An 18,508-nucleotide genomic window follows, 5' to 3' on the forward strand; every position below is an offset into this window, starting at 1 on the left:
AGTAGCCTCTTGAACTTGTGTTATGAGACAGGGAGAACACATGCTTGGAATACTCTCTACCAGTCAGTATTTTATTGACTTCTCAAATTCCCTCTTATTCCTCTACTTTCTAAGGTAACAACCCCAGTCTTTTCAACCTCTGTCCCTGCGAGCATTTTCCCAGGCCCCTGATCATTCTGAACCCCTCTAGTTCTGCAATATCCTGTTTGAGAAGGGTGCTCAGTACTGCACAGAGGAGTCCATAGGAGGGTGAAGAATTGACTAATTGATCTCATGGCGTTGTACATTTGTATTATTCCCCATCCCACTCCTCCTGTGTCCCAACCTTTTCCTTAGTTTTTGGCCATGCTGGCACTTTGAGCAGGGTTTCAGAGTCGAGTACCGTCACACCATGTCCCTCTCCTGAGTTCATAGAGGTAAATTAGAACCTTGTAAGGAGTTAAAGTTTTTCCCTCCAATGGGCATATACTTTGCAATGATTGACATCGAATGTCATCTCCCATCATGTTGCTTGTTCACCGACCTTGGATGTCTGAGGCCATCTCTGGAATGGATTACGGCCTACATAATTTGTTCCTCTATGCAAACGCTGCCATCTCACTGCTCAACCCCCTTTCTAGACTGTTAATAACTAAATATTTAACATGCTATTTGTTACCAAGTGCCTAACCCCTCTCACTGGGCTTCTCTCCCTTCAGAGGCATCCAGAGCATTTCTGAGGCTGAATAGCACATTGACCACCTCATGTCAGCTTTCAACCTCACCCCCTCTGGCCCGTCAGCAGTCATCCTGAACGGCATCCCGGGGCTGGAAGCTGCCCACATCTGGATTTCCGTCCCTTTCTCTATATTTTACATCATCAGCTTGTTGGGAAATGTAATGATTCTGTTTCTTGTAAGCAAAGAGCAGACCCTGCACAAGCCCATGTTCCTGCTGCTCTGCATGCTGGCGGTCACAGACATCGGCATGTCTACCTGTGTCATGCCAAAGGCACTGTGCATATTTTGGTTCAGTTTCAAAGACATCACTGTGGACGGCTGCCTCACCCAGATGTTCTTCCTTAACACGATTACTACTATGCACTCAGCCATCCTCGTGACAATGGCCTTCGATCGCTACGTCGCCATATGTGACCCTCTGAGATACGCCGCCATCCTCACCAATGCACGAATCGCTAAGCTAGGGCTAGTGGGTTTGATACGAGCTGTTCTCTTGGTTCTGCCGGAGCCCCTGCTGCTGCGGAGGCTGCCATTCTGCACCAACCGTGTAATCCCCCACACGTACTGCGAGCACATGGCTGTGGTGAAGATGTCGTGTGGGGACACCAGAGTCAACCGGACGTACAGCCTGGTGATAACATTAGTGGTCATCGGGTTAGACCTGACACTCATTGGCCTATCCTACGGGCTGATCATCAGGGCTGTCCTCAGGATCTCCTCCAAGAAAGCCCACCAGAAAGCCCTCAACACCTGCACAGCCCACATCTGTGTGATGCTGGTGTCTTATACTCCCAAGCTCTTCTCCGCCTTGACACACAGGTTCGCTCAGGACATCGCTGCCCACGTTCACATCCTCTTGGCCAACCTCTATCTCCTTGTGCCCCCCATGCTCAACCCTATCATTTATGGGGTCAAAACCAAAGAGCTTCGTGACAAAGTGGGAAAATACATCTGCAGAATGTGATCACCTGGGGCCACTGACTTTAAACCTGTGTGACAGGAGGGAAACGATGTCACCTCGTTAATTAAGGGTGCTCTGTCCCAATGTGGCTGAGCTCAACCTTGTGGCAGTTCACAGTTTGAAAAGTTTCTCACACTTAATGTCCTATCATTCCATCACCAAGCACTGCTGTCTCAGACCATCACCTGATCTCTTTTAGCGTCACTATACTCCCACACCCCCTCCCACCCTGTCATTCGGCCTTTCCATGACATCCACACCACCAGCAATGGTGGCTTCTCATATGCTCTAAGCCCCATTTTCCATCCCTATCGTTGCTGATTCTCACCGTTCCTCACTCTCCTCCACCTTTGACTCTTTTGCCCCTCTCTGCCATCACAAGGTCCTCAGCTCTGCCATCCACCAGACCCCAACAATCCCTTCCAGTCCTGAGTCTCCCCAAATCGGTCTCTCTGAATTCTTAACCAGCAATAACCTGGAGTTTTCCCCTCTGGTTTGTCCTCCCCGAAGACATGAAATCTGCCTTCAATCATCAGTTCATTTTGGGACACACATTATCAGTTCATGAGTCAGCAGTGTGTCCTATTGCCGGGAAGGCTAACACCATATTGGGCTGCATTAGAAGGATCGTTGCCAGCAGATGGAGGGAAGTGATTATTCCCCTGTATTCGGCACTGGTCAGGCCACATTTGGAGTATTGTGTCCTGGTTTGGGAGTCCCATTACAGGAAGAATGTGGACCAATTGGAGAGAGTGCAGTGGAGGGGAACAAAAATGATTAAGAGGCTGGAGCACATGACTTATGAGCAGAGGCTGAGGGAACTAGGCTTGTTTAGTCTGCTGAAGAGAAGAATGAGGGGGGCGGTTGAGAGCAGCCTAGAATTACCTGTAAGGGGGTTCCAGGGAGGATGGAGCTAGGCCATTCTCAGTGGTGGGAAATGACAGAACTAGGAGCAACAGTCTCAAGTTACAGTGCGGGAGGTCTAGAATGGTTATTAGTAAAGAGTTTTTTACTAGGAGAGTGGTGAAGGACTGCAATTGGTTACCAAGGGAGGCGGTGGAACCTTCATCCTTAGAGGTTTTTAAGGCCCAGCTTCACAAAGCCCTGGATGGTTTGATTTAATTGGGATTGGTTCTGCTTTGAGCAAACGGTTGGACTAAATGACCTCCTGAAGTCCCTGCCAATCCTTATCTTCTAGGATTCTAGGATTCTATGACGTAATGAGGAAAGCAAACATAGACGAGTTACACAGAAAATAAAGAAAGACACAAACTCAGGTGTCCACATCTCTACTAGTAAATTGCCCTTATCTAGTACAAGTTACCTATATTTTCTGAAGAGTTTTGGCAAAGGCTCTGGGGTTTTTTCCACCTTCCTCTGTAGCATGGGGCATGTCTCCCTTCCTAGTGGATTTTCTGTACCTTAAAGTCATTAAACCATGATTTTAGAGAACTTTAATAACTCAGTAATAGCTCAGGGTCTATTACAGGAGTGGATGGGGGAGGTTCTGTGGCCTGCACTGTGCAGAATGTCAGACTAGATGATCATATTGGTCCCTTCTGACCTTAGAGTCTCTGAGCCCATGTGTTTTCCTCGTGCCCTCTGTCATCAAGGGGATTCGGTGTTTCCCAGACAGCACCCCGCTTAGCTGCTGCAAGTGACATAATCTGTGACATTTTGGGTATCATCTAGATCAATAAAGGGGTCTGTCCCCATCTGCCTTGTAACATTGGAGGCCTTAACACTGAGCTGTTATGTCTCATGGCCCTGCACCAGTAACCAGCCCACAAGTATCATAGTCTCACCCTGGCTTCCAGCAGCCGACTTACTCCTTGCAGGGTGATGCCAACAGCCTCTGCAAATCCATCTCCCCGAGTTCTCATCAAAGGGAAGCCCCAGAGGGGCCAGAGAAGCAGCCCAGAACGCAGAGCTGGGATGTAGGCAGAGAAGCAGCACTGAGCCAGAGCCTGGCAGCTGGAGCAACTCAGACCAGCTGTGCCAACAAGGAGTCAGGACTGAACTACAGTGGGGAGCTGCGGGACCAGAGCTGGGATAGCGAGTGGGGTAGTGGGTGCCGGCCATACCACAAGTGACATGGCAGCCGAGCGTGGTGAGCGGCTGGGGAGAGCAAGGCAGGGACCTGGGCAGAGGGCCCAGTGCAGGGAGATGTCACCAGACAAGAAGGCCTTGTAGGCTGCTGTGACACACTCTACCCCTTGTGCTGTGGTTTGTGTATCGTTCATGTTCATGTAAGGTGTTTTTGGAATGCTCATGACATTCTGAACATTATTGGTGTAGTTTGTTTCCTGCAATGTCGTATGTATAGACATGAAACTCTGGTAGGCAATATTCCCAAATGTGTGTCTCACATGGGTTGCAGAGATCCAGACAAACACAGAGCGGAGGGTTCACATCTCACAGAGACATACAAACAGGAACAATGGACTGGCTTGAGCACTTGATAAGGTGACGCTCATTTGACTGAAGTGGAGGAAACCAGGCCCATTGCTGGACGTGGTGAACACCTGACCCTGGGGGTGACGAGGAAATACGTTAAAGGCAGAGGAGTTTTTAGTCACTGGAGCTCTCCCTTGCAATCCGTCTATGAAGCAACATCAAGGAACTGGCAGACTGCCCACGGGGGGTGGGGAGGCCTGGCTGAAGGACTCAGCTCAGCCAGCCTGTGTGGTAAGATTAAGGAGCAAGGACTGCAAGGCTACTGAAGTGTTCAGTTCAGTTTAGAAGCGCTTGAGGAAGGCGAAGTGCCTTTTTGAGGAGCTACGTGAAGGTGTGCGATGGGGTGTACAAACCCCACACGGGGCAACCAGGGGGAAGGAATTACTCTGGGCCCAGCCGGCCCCAGCTTATTTCAAGCTGGGTTTTACATGGAGAGTTTATTGAGAGGAAACTCAATGAGTTAACAGGACAAAGACGTGTTGTTGAAATCTACAGCACTGTTAACATGAAGGCTAATGAGGCTTCTTACCGTGTGGCTTTGCACACTGCAGCTGGGAATAGCAGTTTCTCACCTGTGTTGCGTGTAGCATTGGCAAAGGATATGTGTGCGGTGACAATAGGAGAGAAAGCAGCATGACAGCTAGACAGCTAGCTGTGTCTAACCACACAGTGTCATGCCCCCCTGTGGAGAGGCCCACTGATGTAAAAGAGCAGCTCCTAGAAAATGTTCGTCAGAGCCCATCTTATTCCATTCAGATGGATGAGTCCACAGATACATCAACTGCTGCACAGCTACTGGTGTGTATTCGCTTTGCTACTGAAATAGATTTAAAAGAGAAACGCAGCAAATGTTTGCAAGAGGAACCTCTTTTCTCAGACTTCCCTGATGTTACTTCTAACCACCGACACATCCCTGCTAGGCTGGGTACACACCTGAACACCCTTACAACACAGGGAAAATGGTCATCCACGGAGGTGTCTCTCCACATCAACCTCCTCGAACTCAGGGTGGTCAGGAATCCCACGGAAGAAGGGAACTCACCCAAGAGAGATGACAGACAACACAGCACGTCTGTACTACATACATCGGTGAGGAGGAGCCAGGTCTCCCTGCCTCTGCGTGGAAGCAGTAAAGTTATAGAACTGGAGCATTTCCCACAACATCACACTCTCAGGGGCATAACGTCCGGGGCACAAAACTTGACAGCGGACAGTCTCAGTCACAAGATCCCCACCCCAGAACTCGCTGCTTTTGTTAGTGACCAGGTGCTGATTCTCTGGGCTGGGCCTCACCCCAGGCAATGCACCAGACAGCCCAGGGCTCTGGTGACAGCCACGTCCCAGAGCTACAGTAGGTCACAGAGCCCGTGTCTCAGGCAGCTCAGAAGAGACACTGCAGGGCTGGGCAGGATGTGGGGTGAGCTGCCCTGGGTAGCCCTGCGGGGAGAGGAGGCCAAGCTCTCTGCTAAGAGAGGGGGCAGCAGCTGGGCAGGGACCCAGTCTGTGCAACCAGAGCAGACCTTGGGGAGGGGCTGATCGACGGAGGGAGACCAGAGGAAGGTGGCACAGGAAGAGTGCCAAGGAAAGAGAGACGAGCAGAGCTGGGGGACTAGGGGCAGACAGCCCATCTGTGACTGGTCCCAGCCTGGGAGAGCAGGGATGAGTCCTGGCCATGCTGCCAGCTTGGGAGGTGGGGAAGGACTCTCTGGAGCCCACGAGGGCTGGTAGCCACAGCCCAGGGACTGGGAGAAGCCCTGGCAAGTGGCAGCCATGACAGGGACTATCCTGAGAAGGGAGCAGCACCCCAGTCAGGGGGAGGTGGACAGGCCCAGAGGCGGCGATGGGCGATGGCCAATGGCATCCCAGCCCGTCCACATCCAGCACCCGCATCCACGTGGCTGTCGCCAGGCCCCATGCAGCCCCTGGGACTCGAATGCGCTGAACCAGCTGTCGTCATCAGCTGGGCCACATCCTGCCCTGGGCAGCAGCCCCTGCACACTGGCCACAGGCACCCGCTACCCAGGGGACTGAGGGAGAACCTGACCCCACAGAGGAGACACCAGAGATCCTCTTGGTTCAACAAAGGCCCACCACACCCCCACGCTGGGCAATGACCTGGGGCAGGTCAGCTCCTGAGGGGACTCCCCCACCTCAGTGACACCCAGCAACTGCCTGGGGGGTCACCCACACAACCCCCTGGATGCCCTGCTGTGTCCCTAGGCCCAGAGCCGCCTCGCATCACCATCTGGGGCCTCGTGGGACTGGGGGCACCCGTCGGCGGTGAGCTTCATCCCAGCCCCAGCGGCCAGCCTTGGTGGCTGGCCAGGAAAACATGGCTGCCCAGCTGCCCTGACTGAGGCAGACGCAGGCAGTCTGAGGCGTGGCTCATCATGACTGAAGAGCAGCTGGGGCAAGCTGTTGCCACAGGCACATCCCCCTGACATAAAAACACCCCCACCACAGCAGCCCCCTCAGCCCAGCGGGCTGCCTGGCCGGGCTGGGGAAGCAGCTCCACAGTGGTGGGGACCAATCTGGTGGGATGTCACCCCTGCGGCTACACATGGCACCGGCCTTTACACCACCTCCCCACTCAGTGCCAGACACCACCCCTCTGCACCGGAGCCGGACCCATAGTGTCTGGAGAGTGCTGGTCTCACGGCAGGGCTGCTCGGTCACCGGGGGGATCAGGAGAAGCCTCTTTGGTAGCTGCACGTGGGGTTCAGTCTCCACTCTCAGCTCACCAGCGGGCACCTGGGATCCCAGGTGTGAGTCCATGAGGAGGTGACCAGTGTGGCCAGGGTGGGGGCTAGTGCAGGGATGGTTCATGTCAACACCACACATCTGTGGCACTGTGGTACATCAGCCATGGCCCAGCCTGTGTGCCGGCCTCACTCCACGCTCATGTCCCCAGACACTGCCAGACTGGGAGGCACCTGTCTGCTTACCCCACCTAAAACTAGCTATCCTCACAGACACCGAAGGAGAGCACAAGGGACAGTGAGCGCAGCAGCCCCCTAAAGGGACAGGCTGAGAGGAGAGGGATTAGTGGGGTCCCGCTGACTGCCCTGGGAAAGCAATGACTGTGGTAGGTGACCCCAGCCATCAAAGCAGTCAGGATTTTGTGTCTGAGGTGGTTGCTGGGCTGGGGTCACTGTGCATGGAGGGTCTGGCTGGGTCTTGGCTTCTCCATGTTCTCCACCTGGGAGGGGCTGCAGTAGAGATTTGATTTTTTTTTCACCCAGACTTTGATCACCTGGGGCAGAATGAAAAAAACCTGCAATGCTGGGCCCTCCCTAGGCTTTGTCACAGGTAAACAGTTGTAGTACAAGGAAAAGCCATCCTACAATTCCAGCATTGACCAGTTATCAACAGCAGCTCAGCTCAGGGTCCCCAGCACCCGTTTCTGTCCGCCAGAAGTCTCTTGATTACCACGTCCGTCCAGGAAGGTCAAAATCCCACATGCCCAAAAGGGACAGACAGACAGACATCGCTGGTCTCTCCCCCACACTCCGTCTGACGATGGATAAGGAGTGAGCCCTGACTGAACCATTTCCCACATTCAGTCAGTGCCCACCGGGTGTAGAAGAGGAAAGAGTTAAAAGCTGGACAGGTAATCAGGCCTATGTTACAGGGAATGGAGTCATGGCTCAGGCAAAACTTTGTTTCTGTTACTTGGTATGAATTTTAGCGAGAGGCTGTTATCTCTCTTCTTTCCCTCCCGGGGGCCGGATGGGGAGCCTCCCAGGGGACGTCAGGACTGGCCAGCCATCCAGGGCTGGGGTGGAAGCCTTCCTCACGTCCAGGTTTTCCCAGGATAAGGAAAAGGCTGTTTTGGTGAAAGCTCTCCCAGGGCTTGTCTGGGTTATGAAACAAAGTTACAAGTTTTAAAAGCCCGGTTAAAATCTTGCAACACAGTGTGCTTGTGGTTAGAACGGCTGAGAGCCATATGGAGGATTTTAACTGTGTTAAGTCAGGGAATCTGGCCCTAAAGTGTCAAAAGGACACCTTAAAGCAAACTTCTGTTACCCCATCTCCTCTTTATCCTCCCCTTCCATCTAGTCCCTGTGCCCCCCAGCCTCTGAGGATAAACTCAGTCACAATAACCCTGTTTGTCCTATCGTGACTGTTCCCAATACCCCCCCGACGCAGATCTTCTCCGCTGGTCTGGTGTCAGGGTGCACAAGACTTTGTAACGCGAGGGCAGCTTAGTATGGCAAGAGCTAGGCCCTAAAAGTGGCAGCAGGCTTATGAGCAAAAGTTAGGCCTCTCAAGAACCAGACTTGTAAGGAATAAGAGGAACTGTCTCCAGGTCTGAAAATATCCTGAAAATGAATATAGAAGCCAGCTGACCGTAAGTCAGCAAAAAATTAGCAGCGTTAGAAGTAAAATCAGCAACTCTAGTAATAAACAACTAACGCCACCTTATTGTGCATTCGCCCCTAGCTAACTGCCAATAGAATAACAGGAAACAAGTGTTGAGGCCCAATCCCCAAGGGGATTGAAATGTAGCCAATAAGCTTATTGCTAGAGTTGGGGAAGGGGGTATTTTAGGACCTCCAGGTGCACCCTGCCCTGAGGATCTCCGTGGATCCGTGGAGGTACTAGCAGATGCCCCGGGTGGATCGGCTTCCTGGTTGCAGCTCGCTTATAGGGTGGAGAATGGGCCTCCCCACCCTCTGTTAACAGCTTGCAATAGCTTAACATTTGTAACTCTCGTAACTTAAGTGCTGCCTTGAATAAACTGCTGAATGGGCACTTCCTGTCCGCCTGTCTCTTCACCACTGAGATCTAAAAATAAGAACCCTCCGCCTCTGCGGAGCACATCTGGTATCCAAATTCCCACTGGTCCCCAATGGGACGGAGAAGAGGGCCCCACTGTCCATCAAAACGGGGACAGCCAATCTCCGGAGAAGCTAGTATATCAGCAAAAAATGTTAGCAGAAAAATCCTGGAGCAGAGCCTTGGGATGGCTGGCAAGGATTGCTGACACCCCCAGTTTCACTCCGGTGGCTGTGGCAGCAACTCCCACTCATCTCTCAGAGCCAGGATAAAGGCTTAGGGGTGTGAGTTTCCAAGGAGCCCCACTTCCAAGGGGCCCCACTGATTTCTGTTGCTTTCTGTTCCTTTTTTTTTTTTTTTTGGCTTAAGTTTTTCTTCTTCCTAAGTCTTGCTCTGCATTTTCTTTCTCCCTTCCCCCTTTTCCCTGCTTCTTCTCCCCCTCCCCTTCCTGTCACTTTTTCTTCTTGTTTAAAAGCAAAGGATTAAAGCTGCAATTAAAATGATAAGGAAAGTTGCTGCTGTTAGCCTTTACTTTAAAATAATTTCACAGAACTAATTGGTTGCCTTTCTCAGACTATGAACTGCCACAAACCTGAGCTCAGCCAAATTGGGACAAAGCATCTTTGATTAACGAGGAGACATCCTTTCCCCCTCCTGTCACTCAGGTTTAAAGTCTTTGGCCCCAAGCGATAGAATCATAGAATCATAGAGTTGGAAGGGACCTCAGGAGATCACCTTCTGCAGATGTATTTTCCCACTTTGTCACAAAGCTCTTTGGTTTTGACCCCATAAATGATAGGATTGAGCATGGGAGGGACAAGGACATGCACGTTGGCCAAGAGGATGTGAACGTGGGCAGCGATGTCCTGACCGAACCTGTGTGTCAGGGCGGAGAAGAGGTAGGGAGTATAAAACATCAGCATCACACAGATGTGGGATGTGCAGGTGTTGAGGGCTTTCCGGTGGGCTCTCCTGGAGGAGATCCTGAGGACGTCCCTGATGATCAGCCCGTAGGACAGGCCAATGAGTGTCAGGTCTAACCCGATGATCACAAATGCTATCACCAGGCCGTACGTCCGGTTGATTCTGGTGTCCCCACACGACATGTTCACCACAGCCATGTGCTCGCAATATGTGTGGAGGATAACGCGGTTGGCGCAGAATGGCAGCCTCTGCAGTAGCAGGGGCACTGGCAGAACCAAGAGAACAGCTCGAATCAAACCCACTAGCCCTAGCTTAGCGATTCGTGCATTGGTGAGGATGGTGGAGTATCTCAGAGGGTCACATATGGCGACGTAGCGATCGAAGGCCATTGTCACGAGGACGGCTGAGTGCGTAGCAGCAAGCGCGTGAATGAAGAACATCTGAGTGAGCCAGCCATCCACAGTGATGTGTTAGAAATGGAACCAAAATATGCACAGTGCCTTTGGCACAACACAGGTTGACAGGCTGATTTCTGTGAGTGCCAATTAAAAGTTGCAGTGACTGCAAACTTCCAAATATGGGCCCGGAACTGCTGGGTTCACAAGTTCCTCTTATTTCAAGTTTAATCGGTCATTTTTCGGTCACGGTTCTTTGCTGCCTTTGAGTTCTTTCCCCCATGTGGCTCATAACTCATACTTTCTTATCTATTCTCAAAGCTAACAACTTCGCCTTATCTATTACAAGAAACAGCTACAAAAATAATTGGTTACAAAACCTTGTAACACAATTAACAACCTTCAGTAGATTTCTTCGTTTATCACATATAAATTGGTTACTTGTTCCTCTCTCAACATGGACTCGGGGCACACACATAATACAATGATTTTAAACCGTTACGACACCAGGCAACTGCATGCTGCTCTCGACTTGAAGGATGCGTACTTTCACATCTCAGTCCTTTAGAGTCACATAAGAGTTCTCCAATTCATAATGAACCAGGGTCACTACCAGTTTACTGTCCTCCCCCTCGGCCCATCAGCAGCTCTTCACGAGTTTACCAAGTGCATGACATTTGTTGCAGCTTTTCTTAGGAAACAAAGGGTCCAGGTTTCCCCTCACTTTGATGATTGGCTGATCAAAGGCCGCAGCAGGGGACAGGTGGTGTCCAAAGTGAGCTTGATATGGACAACCTTCGAGAAGCTAGGCCTGCTAATAAATGTTCAGAAGTCAAGTATTATTTGAACATATGAGAGAGTTATCAGAGGGGCAGTCCTCAACTCAGTCCAGGCCAGAGCCTTCCTTCCAGAGGCCAGGGGAACCATCATAGAAGGTCTCAGAAGCCATCCTACCACCATTCAAAACATTGCCTGAAACGTCTGTGGCATATGGCCACATGCACCCACGTTGTGTAACATGCGAGAATGAGTCTCAGACCTCTGCAGTGCTGGCTAGTGTCAGTGTACGGACCAGACAGGGACCGCTTAGACAAGGTGATCACACTTCCTCCCTCAGTAACCAATACCCTCTTTTGGTGGTGTACCCAAGGTCAATTTCTCCAGTTTCTCAAGACAACACCCTTCACTGTCTCTGGTTATGAATGCCTTGACATTGGGGTGGAGGGCTCATCTGGGGTCTTTGGTGCCAGGCGGAGCTCTTGCTGCATATCAATGTTTCAGAGCTCAGAGCAGTGCAGACTATCCAGAACCACCTGGAGGGCAAAGGCGTGTCTGTTCTTACAGACATCATGACAGCGTTGTTCTAAATGAACAGACAGCGTGGAGTACGCTCCTCTCCCTCGTGCCAGGAAGCCCTCCTCCTGTGAGAATTCTGTGTGAGCCCTCAATCCATCTTGATATTTTTTGTCCTCCGGGGACCCAGAATGAGAAGCGGATCATCTCAGCAGATCCCTCTAAAAACCAGGTGTGGTCCATTCCCCAGACACCATGAATAAAATCTTCCAAAGGTGAGGAGTTCCCCATGCAGGTTTTTTCTCAACAAGGCACAACAGGAAGTGTCTGCAGTTCTGCTCCTGCCTGAACCACAGCCCAGGATTGGTATCAGGTGTATTCCTTCTACATTGAAAGGACCATCTTTGCTATGTGTTCCGCCCACTCCACTCATACGCAGAGTTCTGCTGAAGGTCAGGAGGGAAGGAACTTCCATGATCCTGATAGGCCGAGATTTGCCTCCGCAACACTGGTTCACAACCCATCTGGATCTTTTGGTGGAGACTCCAATTAGCCAGCTCAGGTCCCAGCTCTGATTACCCAGGACCAAGGTAGCCTACATCACCTGAATCTGGAGTTGATCCATCTCATGGCCTGGAAGCTCATGATTCCCCACAGCGATATTTTACGGACAGTTGAAAATGGGAGCACGAATGCTGAGAGGTCACTGTAAACAATACAAGCAAACTCTCAAAGCGACAGAATAAATAAAGTTCCCAAAACTGGGTTGCGGATATTAGCAGGAGTTGTGAGAACTCTAAAGGGGGAGAATAGGGGCGCAGGACTGTTCCTGCACTGACTGGGGGAGGAAGGCACAGTGTGCGGGGCAAGGTGTGCAATATTCAGATCACGTTGGGGTGTAGTCCTGAAATAGGATAAAAGAAATAGCTTGAGATAAACAAGCACGGCTGTACCTCTGGGTCCTCATATGCCCTTCCTTACTGTTGGTCCCCATATGGGCACCCCATAATTCAGGGTTTTTTATCCCCACAACCCCCTGAGGAATGGAAGTGCTCTCCCTATTTTACAGAGGGGAAACTGAGGCCTAGAGTAGATCACAAGATGAAATGTTCAGGGTCACACAGGACCTCTGTGGCCGATCTAGGAATTGACCAGGTCACCTGAGTTCCAGACCAGCGCATGATCCACTAGACCCCAGGGGGAGGTTGTGAAAGGCACAAGGGCAGTGGGCAGCAGAGTCCCATTGAATGTGGATGGACAATGGGCACCTCACTCACCGCTGAACATCTGCCTGCACCATCCCCACCCCAGTGACATCCTGTGCAGTTACTGTAGCTGGGGTAAAGAGACAAAGGCCATCAGTCCACAGGCTTCAGTGCATGTGCTGAACACTGAAGGGGGCTCAGGAAGCTGCACTTCCTCATGGCAGGATATTGCACCCTGAGGGGGTTATGACTAAGCTGGGGCAATCTGTGCTGCCCTCTGTCAGAGAGGCTATCGGATGGGAGGGACTGTTACTGTGTGTGGAAATCCTACGTTTGAAACAAGGAGGCACAAGACCGTGTGCAGGTGCACGTTACGGTCTCAGGGATTCAGCACAAGGCTCATCAGCCGGGAGTAGCAGCAGATGCTCAGATTCTATGACAATGAGCAGCAGCACAGAAATGCTGAGAGATAAATGAGCACGTCCAACCCTTGGCTCTTCTTTTCTCTCTGGGGTTTTAGCAGAGCAGGAGAACTCTAGCAAATCGGCAAGTCTCAGTGCTCTGACAATCTGAGCCTCTGTTATCAGTGAATTTCCTCTTTACTCTCTGGAGAGGTTCTTAGGCTGAAATTCCCACGAGTCTATATTCTGCTCTTCCACCTGCTCCTGGAGCGCAGGGAATTGTCCCGGACTCCTGGCCAACCTCAGAATCCTCAGGGACTCTACGGGGGAAACATAAAAGTTGCCACCCAGAATTGCAAGTGTCAGACGTCAGATTCGTACACTCATTCTCAGGTCATAGTAAGGAGATTTCTTCTCTCTGCTGCATGGGATTTCGGTGAGTTGCCTGTTTCTGCAATAATGTTAGTGCTAAGGGCTCAGGAAGGGTTCTAGTCAAGAACAATCGGGGCCCGAACACTCATGCACGTAGACTTGAACTATTTAGTGTTGTCAGAAACACCAAGGGATTTAAAATTGGAACTAAATATTTATTGTAAATTGTTTAGACAAATATTTGTTTTTGAGATCCTTTCCTTGTCTCTTACAGTGTCCTTCTATCTATCTCAGTATCTTCCTTTTTCTTGGTCTGTTTGTTTTTTCCCTTGTTTGCTCAAATTTTCCAATTGAGCAACTTTACTGCCAGGTTAACACGTGAAGTACGAGCCTCTGCAGTGGCTTTCTGGGATAGCAGAGATTTCACACAGGGTTTTATAGACTGGCCAGATTCTGCTCTCACATTCTGCCTTCACTCCAGATCACTCCAGATTGACACTGGCATAACTGAGGAGCAAAATCAGGCCCACGGTGTTTGGAAATCCCCATAATTCATGCTTCATCTCAGGGTGACGTAAACTGGGGGTCTTCCTTCAGACTCTTTCAGCACCTTAACAGAAAAGCTCTCGCTGCTGCAGGGCCTAAAGCCAGGATCTTCACAGCAGGGAGTCTAAAGTTCCACACTAAGGGTGAAATCTTGGTCCCGTTGAGATCAACATGGAGAAGCAACATCAGGAAGTTGTGTCTGGGTTTCTAACTGGCGGGAATACGCTAAAGCTTTGTGTTGTTTTGAGGAAGAGTTACTCGCGCTGGCTCCTTTTAGTTTCCACGTCCTCTCTCCCCTCCCCTCAGGTCTGTCTCTCTCTTTCCCTGCACACGCTGAGCTGCTGCTGGGGTTCCCTTCACCCCCGGACAGGCTATGGAAGCGGCGCCTCTTCCATCCCCCTTTGCCCGGCACAGGCAGACCCAGAGTTTAACCCAGGCTGTGTAGATATTGGTACGAGCTGTCACTGTGTGCTGTGTCTGGCACTCTGTGTTCCACTTGTGTGAGTGGGATCACTGTATGGCAGGGGTGGTGATTGTGCGGGTTGGGACAAGGCTGTACATGGACAGGCAGGTGGCACTGGGGTTGTGGGGCAGGGACTGTGGGGTACATGGACAGGCAGGCAGCACTGCTGAAATTCAATTTTTCTTTCTGATTGTTGGTCCCAGGCCAGTGCTGGGAGTTTCCTGGCCCCAAGTGTGCCTGGGGAAGGTCTCTGGGCATCTTTCTCTTGGGAAGCGATAGACTTTTTTGTCCTGGGGATAAATTCATAAGTCAAATAAAAAAGCCTTCAGTACAGCTCAGGGACCAGTTTCTAGGCAAAATGCCTTCAGCTGACTCCTCTATGTGCTGCAGGGACGTGTTCACAGAGCCCCAGTCCTGAAGGGACCACTGTGATCATCTAGTCTGACCTCCTGCATAGCACACGCCAGAGACCTACTCCCAAAGGATTCCTAGAGCAGAGCTTATAGAGAAACATCCAACATTAGTTTAGAAATTCTCAGTGGTGGAGAATCTGCCACAATGATGGTAAATTGCTCCAGTGGTTAATTACTCTCCATGTTTAAAAAGTGTACACCTTATTTATACCCAGTATTTGTTTAACTTCAACTCCCAGCCATTGGATGGTGTTAGCCCTTCTTATGCTAGCCTGAAAAACCCATTATTCAATATTTGTTCCCTATCTGGGTAGTTGTAGACTGTTATCAAGCCACCCCTTAACTATCTGTGTGTATCAACATGAATCTTTAATTGTGGACACCAGAACTGGACACATTTTCCAGCAGCAGGTGCACCAGTGCCAAAGAAAGAGGTAAAATAACTTCTCTCCCTCTACTTGAGATTCCCCTGTTTATCATCCCGGGATCACATTAGCTCTTTTGGCCACAGGGTCACACAGGGACCTCGTATTTAACTAATTACCCCTGCATCCCCCCCAAATCTTGTTCAGAGTCACTGCTTCCAACGATAGAGTCCCCCATTGTGTAAGCATCGCCTACCCTCTTTGTTCTTAGAACATATATTGTTTGCTTCGACCCAGTTTACCAACCAATCCAGATCGCTCTGAATCAGTGACCTGTGCTCTTCATTATTTACGATCTCCCAATTTTTGTGTCATCTGCAAAATGTATCAGTATTCAAGCATGAGAAGGGTAAACAGCTGAGTGCTGATGCATGTCTCTGCTCACCCTTGTCAGTTAACAAGGCAGAATAATGAAACCACTTCACTTGTTATGTCTCAGAGAAAGCTGGGTTCCTTCAAGAAAGTGTCTCACCAAAAGAAACAAGGGAATTAACAGAGCACAAAGTCCCAGCCTGGCATGACAGTGTCTGTTTCCATGGGGAAAACTTGGTTTCTTTGCAAAAGAGGAATAGCACTGTGGAGCAGACCAATGATCCATCCAGTCCATCTTCCTCTCTCGGACAGCGACACCCTAGGGGCTGCTGAATAAGGTGTTGGGGGGATAACCTGACCTTCAGAAGGGTGTCACATGAACGCCTAACCACCAAAAATCAGCTTGTGCCCTGAAAAACCGAGGCATATACGCTTTCCAAGATATTTATTTAGCATTTTCATCTGGCAACCCTAGGCACGGACAGGTCATACTCGGCCTACATAATTTGGTGCCATCTGCAAAGGTTGCCACCTCACTGCTCACCCCCCTTTCTAGATAGTTAGTAACAGTGAAATATTTACCGTGCTATTAGTTATCCAGTGTGTGACCCTCCTCCCTCTGCTTCTCTCCCTTCACAGGCACCCTGAATATTGCTGAGCCTGATCGGTGCTTCGACCATCTCATGGGGGCTTTCAACCTCACCCCCTCCAATCCATTAACATTCATCCTAAACGGCATCCCGGGCCTGGAAGCTGCCCACATCTGGATTTCCATCCTTTTCTCTATGTTCTACATCATCAGCCTGCTGGGAAATATCACGATTCTGTTTGTTGTCAGTAAAGAGCAGACCCTGCACAAGCCCATGTTCCTGCTGCTCTGCATGCTGGCGCTCACAGACATCGGCATGTCTACCTGTGTCATGCCGAAGGCACTGTGCATATTTTGGTTTGGTTTCAAAGGCATCACTTTGGATGGCTGCCTCACCCAGATGTTCTTCCTTCACGTGTTTACAGCTACGCACTCAGCCGTCCTCGTGACAATGGCCTTCGATCGCTATGTCGCCATATGTGACCCTCTGAGATACGCCACCATCCTCACCAACGCACGAATCGCTAAACTAGGTCTAGTGGGTTTGATACGAGCTGTTCTCTTGATTCTGCCATTCCCCCTGCTACTGCGCAGGCTGCCATTCTGTGCCAACCGCATTATCCACCACACGTACTGCGAGTACATGGCTGTGGTGAAGTTATCGTGTGGAGACACAACAGTCAACAGGATATACAGCTTGGTGATAACATTAGTGATCATTGGGTCAGACCTGACCCTCATTGGTCTGTCCTATGGGCTGATCATCAGGGCCGTCCTCAGGCTGTCCTCCAAGAAAGTCCACCAGAAAGCCCTCAACACCTGCACAGCTCACATCTGTGTGATGTTGATGTCTTACACTCCCGTCCTCTTCTCCGTCCTGACACACAGGTTCGGTCAGGGCATCGCTGCCCACGTTCACATCCTCTTGGCCAACCTCTATGTTGTAGTCCCCCCCATGCTCAACCCTATCATTTATGGGGTCAAAACCAAAGAGCTTCGTGATAAAGTGGGAAAATACACCTGCAGAATGTGATCGCCTGGGACCACTGAGTTTAAACCTGCGTGACAGGAGGGGGAAACGATGTCTCTTCGTTAATCAAGTGTGCACTCTCTAATTTGGCTGAGCTTAGCCTATTGGCAGTTCACAGTCTGATAAGTTCCTCATACCTCATGTCTTATCACTCCATCACCAAGCACTGCTCTTTCCGACCGTCACCTGATCTCTTTCAGTGTCACTTTTCCTCCCCCAGCCCTACACACCCTGTGACTCGGCCTTTTCATGTCTTCCATACCTCCAGCAATGGTGGCTTCTCATATGCCCTCAGCCCTATTTTCCAGCAGTATGTTTGTTGATTCTCACCATTTCTCACTCTCCTCCATCTTTGACTCTTTTGCCCCTCTCTGCCATCACAGGATTCCCAACTCTGACCTCCACCAGGCCCCAACAATCCCTTCCAGTCCTGAGTCTCCCCAAATCGGTCTCTCTGAATTCTTCACTGGCAATAAGTTGGAGTTTCCACCTCTGGTTTGTCCTTTCCGAAAACATGAAATCTGCCGTCAATTATCAGTTCATTTTGGGGCACACATTGCACACAGACTGGGGTCAAAATAAACAGAAAGTCTATTGAATAGAAAAATCACAGATACAAAGATGAAGGATGGAAGAATCCCATGCACTGCTACAGATTGGGGACCTACTGGCTAGGCAGCAGTTAGGCAGAAAAGGACCTGAGTGTTACAGTAGAGACTGGGCTGCATTAGTAGGAACATTGCCAGAAGATTGAGGGGAGTGATTATTTTATTCCATTCGGCATTGGTGAAGCCACATTTGGTGTATTGCATCCAGTTTTGGGCCTCCTGCTATAGGAAGAATGTGGACAAATTGGAGAGAGTCTATCCAAGGGCAACAAAAATGATGAGGGGGCTGGAGAACATGATTTATGGGGAGCGGCTGAGGGAACTGGGCTCATTTATTCTTCAGAAGAAAAGAATGATGGGGGATTTTATAAGTCATGGTCTATTACAGGAGTGGGTGGGGGAGATTCTGTGGCCTGCACTGTGTAGAATATCAGAACAGATGATCATATTAGGCTCATAGACTCTAAGGTCAGAAGGGACCATGTGTTTTCCTCGTGCCCTCTGTCATCAAGGGGATTCAGTGTTTCCCAGACAGCACCCTGGTTAGCTGCTACAGAGTGGCACAGTCTGTGACATTTTGGGTGTCATCTAGACCAATAAAGGGGTCTCTCCCTAT

At 50.3% G+C, this 18,508-nt stretch overlaps 2 protein-coding genes across 2 annotated transcripts; both read left to right on the forward strand.

The window, feature by feature from the left end:
- The first annotated feature begins 714 nt into the window (after positions 1-714).
- Positions 715-1,683, forward strand: LOC137141164 (olfactory receptor 52P1-like). The gene has a single exon (XM_067529991.1). It carries the CDS (start codon positions 745-747, stop codon positions 1,681-1,683), a length of 939 nt encoding a protein of 312 aa, XP_067386092.1. The 5' UTR covers positions 715-744.
- A 13,602-nt stretch (positions 1,684-15,285) lies between these two features.
- LOC137141166 (olfactory receptor 52P1-like) lies at positions 15,286-17,287 on the forward strand. Its single transcript, XM_067529993.1, has 2 exons — positions 15,286-15,362; positions 16,305-17,287. The coding sequence occupies exon 2, from the start codon at positions 16,349-16,351 to the stop codon at positions 17,285-17,287; it is 939 nt and encodes a 312-aa protein (XP_067386094.1). The 5' UTR covers positions 15,286-15,362; positions 16,305-16,348.
- Positions 17,288-18,508: the final 1,221 nt, after the last annotated feature.

The sequence above is a fragment of the Emydura macquarii genome, unplaced genomic scaffold (genome assembly GCF_026122565.2).
Source record: "Emydura macquarii macquarii isolate MOO-44397 ecotype Brisbane River unplaced genomic scaffold, CSIRO-AGI_Emac_v2 contig_3013, whole genome shotgun sequence".
NCBI lineage: Eukaryota > Metazoa > Chordata > Testudines > Chelidae > Emydura > Emydura macquarii.